Source organism: Camelus dromedarius, chromosome 11 (assembly GCF_036321535.1).
Source record: "Camelus dromedarius isolate mCamDro1 chromosome 11, mCamDro1.pat, whole genome shotgun sequence".
Taxonomy (NCBI): Eukaryota; Metazoa; Chordata; class Mammalia; order Artiodactyla; family Camelidae; genus Camelus; species Camelus dromedarius.
Window position 1 is genome coordinate 52,888,981 of NC_087446.1, and position 15,807 is coordinate 52,904,787.

A 15,807-nucleotide genomic window follows, 5' to 3' on the forward strand; every position below is an offset into this window, starting at 1 on the left:
TAATAATAATGGCTTAACAACCAGCTTGCAGAATTCCTGAAAATTTAGCAAGTAGTTCTCAAAAGTCAGTATGAACTTGCTCAGCACACATTGCTTGAAATAACTTAAGGATTCTTTGGAAGTACCATATTCAGATTCAAATACTGTTTGTTAAGGTTCCATTATATGCAGGACACTATACTGAGGAAAATTGCATACAATATTTAATTCTCATAGTTCTATGCAATAGATATCATAACCTCTTTTGTTTCTAATTAAAAAACTGAAGCATGATCAATTCAAAGTCAGACACCTAGAATATGACAAAACTAAGATTTGGGCCCAGATCAGTGTTCTCTGCACACATTGCCTTCTGAAGCTTAGAGTATAAATAGGACTGAGGCAAGAAAAAGAGTAACTGGCATGTGGCTCCTCCATTTTTTTCTGAAGTTATTTAGCCCCACTCCCACTCCAGCTCCTCTGTGACCCATAAATCCTGTGCCTCCTCAGACAAAGGGAGTGTCAGTCATAGTAGTTCTTCAGGACATTACCATGGTTACCAAACAGAGTCCAGTGCTCCAGCCTGTTCATTCCAGAAGAGGACAGGGAGGACGTCAGATGGCCTTCTTCAACTTATATCTACTGGGATATCAAAATTCCATTCGGAACAAGAAGATGGACATAACTGAAGAAACAAGTAAGGGAAATATAGAATAAAGGGTTAGAGGGGCCACTTCTTAGCCATTTCTTTTCCTACCTTGGATTAGAGTTTTATCCCCCAAGATTAACAATTATACTAGTTAAAATTAGAGTAGAGAAAGTATCCATTTAGCCTCCCTCTCCTGTCATTTAATATGCTCATTAGGATACCCAGTTTGTTCAGCTGAATAAATCTATTCTTATTCATTTGCTCATTTAGTCAACATCTATTAAGCACCAACTATGTGTAAGGTTTTATGTTGGTGACCAGGGCTACAAAGATGGATTGGTAAGACCTCTCTCTGCCATAAAGTGGCTGACGACTGGATGAAGATAAGCATGGAAACAAAAATTTGCTGTGTGGTGTACGATTCAGTTAAATGTGGAATGCTGTGGAAACACAAAAGAGAAAGTACCTAACACTATTAGATTTGAAATGAGAATAGGGGACTCCTTTAGAGAAGACTTCACACAGGAAATGCTTCCAGAACTGAGCATTAATGGATGATTGCAGTTGATCAAGTGGATGAGAAGGGAATATAGCACAGACAAAGGAACGGAATTGAGAGGAAGAGCCATATTAAGTGAACTCCAAGAACTTGGGTACAAATAAAGGGTAGAGAAGACAGGTCCTGGGAAGCAGGCCATGGAATCTAGGCAGGTTCTAGATAATTGAGGATACTGTTAGGCATGCTAACCCTTGAACTTTATAAACAGCCATTGAAGGCTTTTTAGTCAGCAGTGAGTAGATATCAGATCTGTATTGTATCTACAATGCTTAGCAGTACCTCATAGTAGAGGTTTAATAAATATATTTGTAAGGTGTGAATGAATGAATGAATAAGTGATAGGTAAGGGGAGGGGATAACTGGGAAAGTATAAAGCACGAAGTTAAGATTGAGAAGGACTGATCTTGTATAGGCCTCCACTGAGCACTCCCTGTTCTCTTTCTAATTCCATCAAAGAAGCTCTGTTGCACATGTTCAGCTTTCAGGTAAGATTTGTACAAAGAGTCCCACTGGTGGATCCTAGAAATCCCTTAACAGCCCTACACCAGCCCTCCTCTGCTTGTCCCCACCCAGCTGGGTCCCAGCACTGTGCAATGGGGATGCTATTGTCTCCAAATAAGGAGCCCTTCGCCCTCTCTCAGAGAAACACACTTGGCCTAACCTACAAATTTCTCTTGTTCCACTTGGGGTTATTATATATTGCCTTCCTGTTATGACAGTTGAGAATTTAGCTTTCTTATACTACAGCCTGTGCTTCCCCTCTCCCTAGTTTGTATCACCGTTTTAGGTTTGTGGTTAGCAAAATTCTGAGAATGACCCTCAGTGAACCCTCCCCTTATATAATCTCATCCCCTTTGAGTGTGGGTGGAACCTCTGAATATGATGGATAACACTCTGGTGATTGTTACTTTATATGGAAAAAAGGAGATTATCTGAATGGGTCTAATCTAATCACACAGGCCTTTTAAAAGTAGAGTGTCTTTTCCAGCTAGCAGCAACAACAACGAAAAAAAAAAAAAAAAACGGAATTCAGAGATTGGAAGCATGTGCTGGATTTGACACATCATTGCTGGCTTTGAAGATGGAGTGGGGCTGCATGCCAGGAAATGTGGGTAGCATTTAGGAGTTGAGAGTGTCCCAGCTGACAGCAAGGCATCAGTTCTTTCACCACAAGAAACTGAATTCTGCCAATTACCTGAATGAACCTGAGATTGGATTCTTCTCTAGAGTCTCCAGATAAGACCCCAGCCCAGACACCTTGATTTCAGCCTTGTGAGATAAGCAGAGACTGTCAGACTTCTGACTTATAGAACTGTAAAACAGTAAGTGGATATCATTTTAAGGCACTAAATTTGTGATCATTTGGGATGTAGCAATAGAACTCTAATACAAGTTTCAATTTATAGTCATATCGTCTTACAAGTACATAAAAATTGTTCACTATTAAGTCAAATAATGTCACTATGATAACTTTTCCTTTTTTGTTCAATTTTTTGTTTATTCCTGGAGTTAAGAATTGCCACCATTGTTTTCATTTGTTTGGTTTTCCGTGTAACCACTATTACTTTTTCCCCCAAAGACTTCAACAGCTCTGTCAAATGCCCAATGATATTTTTTCCAGTCACTCAAAACACAACAAATAATCTATCGATTCCTTTTTTCCCAAACTGCCTTTCTCCTTCTCATACTCTCTGCCTTCTCCTACTCTTGGTGCATGACAGCTCTTGTTCTGAAACTTGCTTTTGCTTCTCTCCAAGGTTTTATTCCCTGTTTCTTGGATCCCATGTTTTCTTTCTGGATTTACTCTCCCTTTCTCCTATTCCTTGAATAGTTTTATGAGATTGTGTAGGAGGTATATTTTTGAGTGCAGAATGGTTTATTCTACCCTCACACTTGATTGTCAGTTTTTCTAGATGTGGAATTCTAGGTTGAAAATCATTTTCGGAGAATTTTAAGGAATGCCTTTATTGTCCTCTAACTTCCAGTTGTATTCTTTTGTGCATTTCTCTCCAGAAACTTTTGGTTTTCTTTTTGTTCCCTAATGTTCTGAAATTTCATAATGTTGGAACTTGCTGTAGGTCCTTTTTCACTGACTGTGATGGACATTCCATGAGTCTTTTTTCAATCTGGAAATCAACACTTTTCATTTCTAACAAATTTTCCTTTATTATTTCTTTGTTAATTTATTCTCTATTTTCTCTCTCCTCTCTTTATGGAACTTCCATGTGTCAGCTCTAAAACCTCCTGAACTGATCCACCAACTTACTAATCTTCTCCTATATTTTCTTTGGGTTTTGCAAAGTTTACTCTTTGGAAGATTCCTCAATTTTATCTTCCAACCTTCTGTGTTAATTATCTATGTAACAAATTACCCTAAAACATAGATGCTTAAAACAACAAACATGTATTACCTTATAGTTTCTGTGAATCAGGAATCCAGGAGCAGTTTGGCTGGGGGTTCTGGCTGGGGTTTCTCTCGTGGTTGCAGAGAGGATGTCAGCAGGGGCTGCAGTCATCTGATGGCTGGAGGCCTAGGTTCCTCTCTGGCCATTGACAAGACACCTCAGTTTCTCACCAGATAGGCCTCCCCTTCAGCTGCTTGAGTGTTCTCACATGGCAGCTAACTTTCCTCAGAGCAAAGTGATCAGAGAGAGAGAGAGAAAGGAGGAAGGAAACCACAATGCCTTTTTATGACCTACTCTCAGAAGTGACTGTCACTTCCACCTTATTCTGTTTATTAGGAGAGAATCACTAAATCCAACCCACACTCAAGGGGAGGAGTAATAAGAAAGAAGCTGTGGACATACGGTGGACCCCACACCTTTGTATCACACCATTTTATTTTGCTTACTGTATTTTTAATTTCCAAGGGCCATTTTTAGTCTTCTGGTTTTCCTTTTCCAGATCTTCTCTTTTTTCTTCAGGGGTATTATACTTTATTTGAAATTCTGTTGTTTCCTGCATTAGCTTTTTTCCCTCTGGACCCTTTTTTCCTATGAGTTTATTTTAGTCTGTGTTTTTCTTTCATTGATAGCTGTTGTCAAATACCTGTTGGTCTTTGGCTCTCCCTTATAATTTAAGAGTGAGGAACTAAAAAACTGACTAGAAGCCTAGGGAGGAGTAGTTATCCATTGTGGACTTCACCAGGAGCTTTCCTCTGAATCTCTACATTTTCTCCAGAGAAAAACTATAATTTCTTCTCTGGGGACTGGTTATATGCTTGTCTGCTAGCATACTGGGACCAAGACAGGAGTTTGGTCCTGCTTTATATGCCAGCCCACACCGTAAATCCTGTCTAGGAGTGCAGTACCTCCTAGATACAGTCCCTCCAAAGAAGTCTTTCTTTCTTCCCCCAGTTTTATAGATATATAATTGACATATAACATTGCATAAGTTTAAGGTGTGTGATATGTTGATTTGATACACTTACAAAATGATAACCACCATAGCATTAGCTCTGACACCTCCATCATGTCACATAATTACCATTTCTTTTTTGTGGTAAGAACATTTAAGATCTACTCTCTTAGTACCTTTCAAGTATATTATACAGTATAATTACCTATAATCACCATGCTGTACATTAGATCTCCAGAACTTCATCTTCTAACTGGAAGTTTGTACCTTTTGGCCAACATCTCACTCCTCCCGACCCCAGCCCCAACCACCATTCTATGCTGTTTCTGAGTTCCACTTTTTTAGATTCCACATATAAGTGAGATTATACAGTATTTGTCTTTTTCCATCTGACTTCTCTTGCTTAGCATATTGCCCTCAAGGTTCATCCATGTTGTTGCAAATGGCAGCATTTCCTTCTTTCTCATGACTGAATGATATTCCATTGTATATAATACCACATCTTCTTTATCCGTTCATCCATTGATAGACACTTAGGTGTCCATATCTTGCCTATTGTGAATAATGCTGCAACAAACAGAACAGTGAGGATATCTCTTCAAGATCTTGCTTTCATTGCCTTTGGATATACAGCCAGAAGTAAGATTGCTGGACAGAGAGATATTTTCTTTTCTTGTTGGGGCATAGTAGTTTGCCTGGTTGTGCCACATGCTTTGTGGACAGTTTCAGTGACCACCTTCTTGTTCTCAGACCTATTCTTTACTCCCATCTTCTGTGGTACCTGTTACCTTCTAAGGTTTGAGCCTCTCAAATGAATTAGCTCAATTCTAGATGTATCCTCCACTGCAGAAACTTAAGTTAAAAATTTTTCCTATTCTGATAAATTAGTTACCAACCCTCTATCCACTTTCCATTTTTGAGAAGATATTTCCACTGAAATATGTCATCTTACTATTATATCCTTGCTCTCTCTCTTTACCCTTAAAGGTTAATGCCATTATTATTTTTATGTCATTTTAGCACATTTAGGAGGGAAAGGAAATAACGTTATATGGTCAATTAATCATTTTTAAAACTTGGTGATGTAATTTCAAAATTATAGAAAAGTTAAGACTGGTACAAAGAAATTCCCTATGTCTTTATCCAAATTAGCCAGTTGTTAATATCTGGCCACATTTGCTTGCTCTCTCCCCATGTATTTATGTATATCATTTATATATTTATATATCTCTATATATGTAGATACGTATTTTTCCTCAGCTATGAAAATAAGTTGTTCCTATTATATCCTTTACCCCTAAATATTTTAGTTTGTTTTTCCTAAGAATAAGAACATTTTTTAAGATAATAACCCACAGTATAGGTATCAAACAGCAATTTTAACACTGATACAATACTATTACCTAATTATCTATAGTCTGTATTCCAATTTTGCCAATTGTCCTATTAATGTCCTTTAGAACAAATTTTTTCCTTCTGGAATACAATGAAGTATCATTTAGTTGGCATGCCTCTTAGTTTTCTTTAATCTGGAACAATTCCTCTCCTCCTTTGTTTCATGACATTGACTTTTTTTAACAGTACAGGCACAACATTTTATAGAATTTTCCTTAATTTGGGTTTGTCTGATGTTTCTCATGATTAGATTAGGTTTAAATGTTTTGGGGAGGAATAAGCAACATTATGTCTTCAGTATGTCACACCAGATGACTTGTGATGTCATTTTGTCCCATTATTGGTGATGTTAAGTTTGACCATTTGAATAAGGTGGTGTTTGCCAGTTTTCTTCACTGTCAAATTACTATTTTTGTTTTGTAATTAGTAATAATTTCCAGGAATATATTTGGAAAAAATGTAAATACCCTATTCCTCATCAGACTTTCACTTACTAGTTTTAGCATCTACTAATGGTTCAGTTATTTCTATGATTGTTGCAAAATGGTAATCTTCTAACTCACATCCATTTTAACTCAAAGTGTAACTTTTAAAGTTTTATATTTTCTAAAACAGTCAACTTAGTTTTTATACAAACCACTGCTTTTTTTAAAAACACATATTCCATTAGTTTAAATAATATTTCATTAAATTGCAAAATTGCAATCACAAGTAAAATTGGCATGAATTGTTTGGAGAAAAAAACCCCAGGTGACTCTCGGTATGCATATAATTTAATTTGTGGGAGCAGAAGTATGCAGGTATGCTAGAGAATAGCTCTTGGCTGCAACTGGAGTGTTGCAAGCATCTTTTAATATGTTTTTCAGAGAAAATGGAGAACATTAATTAATCTAGCAAGCTTTTCAAGGGAGCTTCTTTAGAAGAGCCTCTACTATGTATAACATTAAGCTATTTACATTTAATAGTCTAAAATAAATCAAGAAAATAGAGCATCTTAAAGAATTACTGATAAAAACTTAGGTAACCTTGTCCTGGACAAAGTTGGAGATTCCTGAATGTTTACTAAATTTAGTATGTAGTTAGGATGCAGGGGAGGAATAAAGGTGGGATCCCTTTCCAGACACAGTTTAGATGGTTAGAATTCCTTGTAGTGAAATATCACCCAAATGAAACTAACTTAATATTGTTTGTCAAGTATTAAAAAAAAAAAAAGAAAGAAATATCACCCAAAGATAATGGTTCCTGGCAGAAATTGACAAGATATCCTAAAATTCATATGGAAATGCATGGGACCCAAAATAACCAAAGCAATCTTTGAAGAATAACAATGTTGGAGGACATACTTCCCAATTTCAAATCTTCTACAAATCTACAAAGCAAGACAATGTGATACTGGCATAAGGATTGCCATATAGATCAGCGGAATAGAACTGAGAGTTCAGAAATAAACTTTTACATTTATGGTCAATTGATTTTCAACAGGCGTGCCAAGACAATTCAGTGGGAAAGAAAGAACAGTCTTTTCAACAAATGGTACTACAAAAACTGGATATATTCACATGTGAAAGTATGAAATTGAACCCCACAACACACCATATACAAAAATTAACTCAAAATGGATCATAGACATAAATGTAAGAGCTAAAACTTTACAACTCTTAGGAGAAAAATCTTCATAACCTTAGACCAGACAATGGCAATGGTTTCTAAGAAATGACACCAGAATTATAAGTGACAGAATGAAAGATAGATAAATTGAATTTCATCAAAATTTAAAAGCTTTGTGCTTCAAAGGACATCATCAAGAAAGCAAAAAGATTTTTCTTTTTTGCTAAATGTTTGGATTACAAGACAGATTTAAAATAAGTAAGTATAAACCCTTATTAAATCAATAATCACAAGAGAAAAATGAAAGTTGTTAAACAATTGCATGGAAAAAAGCCTATGGGGTCAGACAATTTTGAAAAGAGGGAGGAATAAAGGTGAGATCCCTTTCCAGTTCAGATGCTTAGAATTCCCTGTAGTGAAATATCACCCAAATGAAACTAACATAATATTGTAAGTCAATTAATATTGTATGTCAAAATTTTAAGACACAGATAACTCCATTCTAAAAAGCAAACACAATGAAAATAATTAACTTTATAATAATAATACAAAACTGATAACATAAAACATCATACAGAATATAGTACAAAAGGAATTCATTGACCAGTAAATGGACAAATCTCACTAACAGGTCAAATTCAAGAATATATTAAAGACAATCATCCGTTATCAAGTAGGATTTATTCCAGAAATACAATGATGATTTAATATTAAGGAACAGATTAAAATGACACATCACACCTATATGTCAAAAAGATGTATACAACTATCTCAATAGAAATTAAATTTGATATTTTTAGAAAATGCTTTGTAAATTAACAATAAAAGGATATTCATTAGCATAAAGAATCCCACCTCATATCACACACAAAAATTCTAGCTGGATTAAAAAGCTAAATACATAAAACAAAACTATAGAAATATTAGAGGAAAACAATATTTTTACAATCCTAGGGTGGTTCTGGAAAACCTTTCTCATAGGACATAAGGGCCAGAAGCCTAAAAGAAAAATGATAATTTTTCCTAAATAAAAAATTATAAATTGAGTATCAAAAGACATAATAAAGTTAAAAGGCAAGAAAAAACTGAGAAAATATTTGCCATATATAGATGTGTGTCTTATAAATACACACATACATGCATATATTTGTATTTATAATTCATATATATAATAATATTCATAATACATAGAAAGTTCCCAGGTAAGGCACCAATCCAGACTCCCCTTCTCATCCAACATCAGATATTTATTTACTGGGAACTAATTGTACCAGGCACTATGTTAGGCACTGGGAATACAACAGTGACTAACACAGACAATAAACAAGTTGATAAATAAACAAGATATTCACAGATTACAACAAGTGCTGGGAAGGAAATAAGGGTGGGAGAGTTGGTGCAATAGATCAGAAGTTATAAACTGCAGGCCAGAGGGCCAGACTCAGCCTACAGAGTGCTATCTTAAAAATTTGGACCAACATTTAAAAATCAGGAGACTTCATGTAAAACCCACATTTCTGATTTCTCTTTAAAAAATTAGAACTGGCTACACTGGCCTAAATCCCTACATGACCACAAACAGCCAGAGCAAAGTACAGCTGCCCCTTTAGATGGGACAGATTTCTTACTCAGTTTGTTTTACTCGTAAACATTATCTGCCTGGCTCTTACACGCAACTGAGTTTGCAGATCTCATGATGGAGAGTAGCTCAAAGAGGCCCACTTTAGACAGTAATCAAGGAGGTAATGTTTGAGCAACACTGTGAAGAATGAGAATGAGCCAGCCATGTGTAGAGCTGAGGAGAGAGCTTTGTCCTCCTAAGAGCAAACTTCAAAATCTAAAAGCAGTTCAAGGCCAAAACTGGAGCAAAGCACCTCCAACTCCCACATTGATCAGACTGCTTTCACTGCATCCCAGCTTGAAATCTCTGATTTCTGACAAGCCATTTTAATTGTGCACACCCTGAAATATCTATGCATTCTGCCCACCATCCATGAGTTTATAATAAAATAAATCTTAAACAATATTTCTGGTATAACTACCTTTTCCACAAAGACATTCAGGAAACTTGGCTACCCTCTGCCAAGTTTGGCTCCAACCACGTCATTCAGACTTCCACATGAAAATTCCACTTAACAGTTATTATATTCTATTCCTAGTATTCCCTAGAAGCCAGTTGAGCTGCCCCAGAGCTGAAGGCTGGGCCAGCATGGCCAAGCCCTGGGGCCCATAGGCTGACTCTGGAAGCAAAATACAAGGCTATGAAATTCCAGGAAGTTGGAGTGTTGAGCTCCAGAGAAACCTGTCAAGACAGAGGTACATGTATTTGGCTCTCCTCCTAGGACATTTAGTCTTCCTAGAATGATCAGTACCATAACCACAAATTTAAGTGAGCACTTGGGACTTCCTGACAATCCTATGATAGTCTCCTAGCCACTCCCCCACTCCTCAAGACAACTATTTCACATCCTCTCTCTCCTCAAACCTCTAAAATCCCTTCTCCCATCCTCACTCTGAGCTGATAATTTTCTTGCTCCTCATTTAACTAAGAAAATAGAAGCAGTCAAAAGAGACTTTCCATCATCACATCTAATATTCCACGGCATCTATACTTTCCCTCTGGTACAAATGAATGAACTGATTCCATTTGTGTACTGGATCTCATTCCCTCTCACCTGAAAGATTTTGCTCCTGAGATTATCCCTACTCCTTCAGGTTTTTTCCCCCCTCTTCACAGATCATTTCTGTAAGTATATAGAAGTGCTGTGATCTCTGCCATCTGGAAAAAAGAAAAAGAAAAAGAAAAAGAACCCTCTCTTGACCACATGGTGCCCTTAAGCTATCGTCACCATTTCTTTCTCCACCATCCTCTCCCCTTCTCAGCCCTGATTATACCAAACTCCTGGAAAAAGTGGTTTCTACTCATTGACAAGAGAAAAAAAAAACAACCATGCTGACTGGCCTTACTTTAAATTCATGATCACTAAACTCCAGTGGGCCTTTGTGGCGGCCCAGAAGTCAGGCTCCATCTTGTTCTGTGCATTCTCTCACTCTCCTGGAGGCCTCCTCATACCTCCTCTTTCCTCAGACCTATCCTCACTCTCAGATGACTTGCCTTCTATGTCACAGTGAAAACAGAAGAAATTGGAACATAATTCTATAACCTCTCACAAGCCGTATCTATCCATCTACCTGCGCCTGTGTCCATGTGTGTCGCCCTATAATGAATCAATGGTCTACGCGCTTACTCATACCAACCCCTCCACTTGTGCATCAGATCTCATCTTTTTGCCTGTTCAAGGACACTACTGCAATATTCTTCACACTGCATTGCATCAATTTTTCCATCTCTGACCATTCCAATCTGCATACATACATGCTATAATTTCTTCCATCTTAAAGCTCTACATTTCCTATTTCCCTGCCCACTCCCCTCCCTCCTCACCATAGAGAAAAATTTCTCAAAAGACTTGTCTGGTCTTGATGTCTTCAAATATCCTGCCAGTCTCTCTTGAACCCACACCAATTAGGCTCTTGCCCCCACAGCTCCACTAGATAGTTACCAATGCTCATATCCATAGTGATGTTGCTAAATTAAATGGTAAGCTCTTAGCATTCATCTTATTTAACGTATCAACAGGAAAGTGCAACTCAGCATGGTTCTGAACCCCAGTGCTGCTGAGGTTGCTTGCAATATAAGGTCAGCTGGCAGAGGCTTGGACCTGTGGACCACCATGAGGGGGAACTTGCCTCATACCTTTCTGTTACCTCAGAACTGGTTGGGTAACGTATGTATGGATAAAATATAGCATACTGTTTGGCTCCTAGCAAGCCGACAACCATCTACCTTGCTTACCCCCGTCTTTCTATTCCCAGTTTCTACATCCATTAATTCAAGGAACACACAGTTTTTGACTCTATGCTCATCCTTAGTTCCACAACCCAAATGATCTTGCAGGACTCTTTGATTTGTAATCCACACTTGTCTTCAGAATGATTTTCTGAACCTTGCTCTCTTTCTGGCTGATCTCACGCTGTTAATACATTCACTCTAGGGTCTTGACCCTTTTCTGTCCACCCATAATAGCACTTCAACCTGTTCTCCTTGCTCAGATCAGCCACACTCTTACCTGGCCTTTCAGTGAAGGCTTTAACAGCAACCATAAAAATGAACCTATTAATATTAACACTTTTCATTCTTAACACATACTCTAGTGATATTTTTAAGTCACTCACAATTTTTCTTTGAAGAAAGACTGTTTTTTTCTGCTAGAAGATGTGAAGGCCCACACAAGCTTTCCTTATTACAGTCACAATGAAAACGCTCAGAGGTGAGTCAACATAGGTAACTAAATACTCTGCCAGTCTCTGCCTCCTTTATTTTCTTCCTGATAAAGAACCAAAATAGAAAGACCAAAGAGGAAACCAGGGTGTGGAGAGCATACTTTGGTCTCTCCTCAACTTCAGAAACTCAGTCTTATCAGGTATTCAAAATTGTTCAGATTCGGGGAGCTAACTCACACTAAGCAGATTCAGCGTGCCTCAGTTTCCTCAACTGTAAATGAACACAATAAGCCTTCCTTATAGATCCAATATAGAGATTAAAGATAATATTTGTAATATACCTAAGATCTAGTACATAAAACTATAAAAGAGATGACTGGAAGTTATAAACCATAATGAGTAAGTTACTATTTCCATATGGAATATATACCTTTCCTCTGACTGGAATATCTTGGTCCACTACTCAAGACATGTTTGCCAGGATGCAGTACCTGGAAAGCAATATTTTTAACCATAAGTTTCCTTGAGAAGCAAAAAAAAAATGCCAGCTGGCTTCAAAGAAGTCTTCATTCAGGCCCTGAAAGCCTGGTCAATTGCAGCTGCCCACAGAAGAGCATCCCTGACCAGTGACCAGAACCCCCATGTCTACCAATCAGCACTCCTGCCCCACCCGAGACTCACGTTTCCTGATCCTAATACTACAGTTGCTGCTACAGGTTCAGCCCAGCTTCCGGAGTTCATTCACCTTGGGTGCTAAGCTTCCTCTTCTCTGTCCTTCCCAGGGGAACATGGCCATATATCTGTCTTTTCCTTTGCTGAATCTGTCTCACCCCTTGCTTTGAACCCTGTTCTCTCATCTACTCTCTCTATATAAACATATATATTTTTTCCTATTGAAGTATAGTCAGTTTACAATGTTGTGTCAATTTCTGGTGTACAGCATAATGCCTGTCATACATGAACATACATGTATTTGTTTCCATACTCTTTTTCACCATAAGTTACTACGAGACCATCTACTGTTAACTTCATACCTGGACACTCCTCTTGGTCCAGGGGTGTCTTAGAATTTTAGAAAAATTCTCCCTATCTGGCCCTTTGCTGAGATAACTCCCTTGCCTTGTCATATGAAAGCCCTAGGTCAAGCTAGACATCCTCCTAACACAAATCTACACTCCACATTGCCCACTGGGAAGTCTCAGCGGCAAATGGATGGGAGTGGGTATAGAGTGATCATGCTTGTTCTTGACTTGAAACAAATGACCTCTCCCTGCCAGACTCTCTGGTGACTGCCCTCCAGCCACAGACACAATGACCTCCAAGCTCCGCACATCCAAAGGACCTCACTTCATCTTCCTCCACTGCCTCCTTTATTGTTCCTCTTCCCCAGGAAATTCACTAACGAGTCCTCAGAGTTGCTCTTACTTTCAAACGAATCTCTTCAAAGAAAAGGTAAATCTCAAATCTTTGGTAAAAGCTGAGCACGCTGACTGGAATGTTCTCTGCTCAATCTCTTATTTCTCCTGACCTCCTCTAGCTGCCTGTTTGGTCACTGCCTGTTAGGAGACAGCTAGAGATGCCATTCTTAGACTCCAGTAGAGGGCACTGTAGTTCTGCTTTTCAAACAGGAGCACGAATGGCACAGTTCAGCCAAGAGCAAACTGGCCAAAGCCGCTGAGCCCCTCTGCCTTTCTAAATGGATAAATCTACTGAAGTTACAGGCATGTCTTTTGGAAACACCCATACGTCTCGTAGCTGCTACAGACCATCATCCCCATCCACCTGAAACTGGAGGGAAGAAGGTATTCAAGCTCCTCATAGCCACAGTCTGCCAACGCCCAGGGAGAGGGCACCTCCAAGGTGGCTGACTGTGTCTGTCCTACAGCAGAGGTCCCACTTTTTCCACAGGGGCTTGGCTTTTCCCCACTGGCTTTCCCCACTGGGACTGGTCCAATCCACTGCAGAGTGGCCCACCAGGTTCCAGTTCTCTCTGCTCCCCCGATGCTTGACATAGGAAATACTATTCCACGTTTCAAGTGGAGCTCAGGGAGGCAGGTAATATCATCATGTCCCCCTCCCAACTCAAGGCTTCTCCAGAGTGAGCAGACACCCTTGACGGGGTCCGCATTGACCTGTACACGGCGGAGCCCTCAAAGAGGCTAGTTCTATCAGTTCATGGTTTTCCTTAGTCCTTGCTCTTTCTGGAAAGCCCTGATTAGACAACTTCAAGAGCTTGTTTAGTGTCGTGGTTAAGAGCATGGGCTCAGGAGCCAAACTGCTTAGGTTAAACTCATGTCTCTGCCATATGCTAGTTCATGTGAACTTGGCTGGACAAATTACTAAACTTCTCTGGGCTTCTGTTTCTCCATTTAAAAAATAAGATGATAAGAGTACCTACCTTTTATAGTTGTGCTGAACACATTCACTGACACGTTAGCTCTTCTTACTGTTGCTATCTCTGGAAGATCCATGTCATGCATTTCACATCAGCAGTCTGCAACCAGCACTACGCCTCTCTGTTATCTTGCGCCCTGTCTACTTCCCCTGTGTTCAGAATGCTGAACAAGTGACCACTTTTAGGAAGATATTTTTGGACACAGAGGCAAAGGAACTGCCCCTATACGTAAAATGTGCCCTGGAGATTGGGTCTGGTTCCCATGCTCCTTTCCACTTCCTCCCAAATCACTGACAATTTCCTTAAATCAGGGAAAACGGTAAGAGCAAGGTAGCCTTCCAAACATACTTTAGCCTATTCCAATCTACGTTAATGCTCCAGCCAACTTCAAGGGATTAATGCCCCGCATCTGATATGACCTCTTAGGCAGGAGTCATATCTTACATATAATATCACATTGTCTCTCAAACTAATCTTGCATGAATCTCCAGTCAGGGTGGTATTACTCTGCATGCAGCGACACCAACTTTAAGACAACTGCAAGCAATGTCTGTTAGATATTATCACCACTATGTACTAACACTCTGGAACAGACAGGCAAATACCCTGACCTGAAAGTCAGAATTCTGGGAGCCACTGAGGTAGACCCATCCTAAAAATTCTTCAACCTGAAAACATCATGGCAAAGCAGCCCCAGTTCCAACTAACAGAGGCAATGGGCAAAGTAGTGGAAAACTAAGCTTTTGTGACCACCCCAGTGGCCCTGGGAAGCCTGTAATACTGAGAAATCTGCAACATTAATTTGGATAAGTGGAAGACCCATGCAAGTACTTTATATTACCCCAGATATCCTTCATGGTCCATTCAAGGCATTAAATGTGGTCTTACGGTAACTCCTAACTTATGGCCCAGTTCTAGAAGAAGCCGTCAGGGCCCTTCATGTCTGTTTACCACAAAAAACCGTATGGAGCATCGTATTAATTGGGCGGATGAAGAACCTCTGTTATACCATCTACCAACAAAATGATGGATTCATCTACCTTGCCGCAGTGGAGTTTGCTTATAAAGAGTTCATTGCATCCCTTCCAAAGGTGGCTTCCAAAAACTGGCAGCTTGGGGAAGCCACAAGTTACCAAAAATATCTTCCAGCTTGCCAAAAACTGATCAGAGGAATATGCCAACTGGTGCTTGACTCAAGAGGAAGACTTCCAAGTGGGTGACATTGTTCAGCACACCTCTAAGCACCCAATAACCCAAGCTGGGAGGCTGGGAGCCTACTACTCCAAAAGGGAGGTAATAGACAGCATCACCTGCTGTACCCTTAAGAACAATCAATCTGAGGCCTCAGGACCAGGTAGAGTTCCCACTGTCACCTGCACCCAGACCAACATTACTTGCAGTCCAGGTCCCACTGCCCACTAGGAACACGCTCTTTGTCTTTCCCCTCAGTCCACATTTACTTGGCCATGGACGCTCTGCCACCCTCACCTAGCCCAAAGTCAAATGACCAAACTCAAATGACACTGCTTCTAGGGACTGGCCCCTTATTGCTATAACCTGCGATGAAGTACAAATCCAACC

General features: G+C 39.3%; 1 protein-coding gene and 1 long non-coding RNA gene across 2 annotated transcripts in view; one reads left to right on the top strand and one right to left on the bottom strand.

Annotated features, from left to right (window-relative positions):
* LOC135322389 (uncharacterized) lies at positions 1–5,615 on the bottom strand. Its single transcript, XR_010382903.1, has 3 exons — positions 3,599–5,615; positions 2,383–2,499; positions 1–664 (listed from the first exon to the last, which is right to left on the bottom strand). It is a non-coding gene; the product is annotated as an uncharacterized LOC135322389 (long non-coding RNA).
* The window catches only part of SPMIP11 (sperm microtubule inner protein 11), a 19,596-nt gene continuing 4,386 nt past the window's right edge, over positions 598–15,807 (top strand). Inside the window, exon 1 of the mRNA XM_031463627.2 lies at positions 598–676. Coding sequence (XP_031319487.2) covers positions 598–676 — 79 coding nt within the window. The remainder of the gene's footprint in view (positions 677–15,807) is intronic.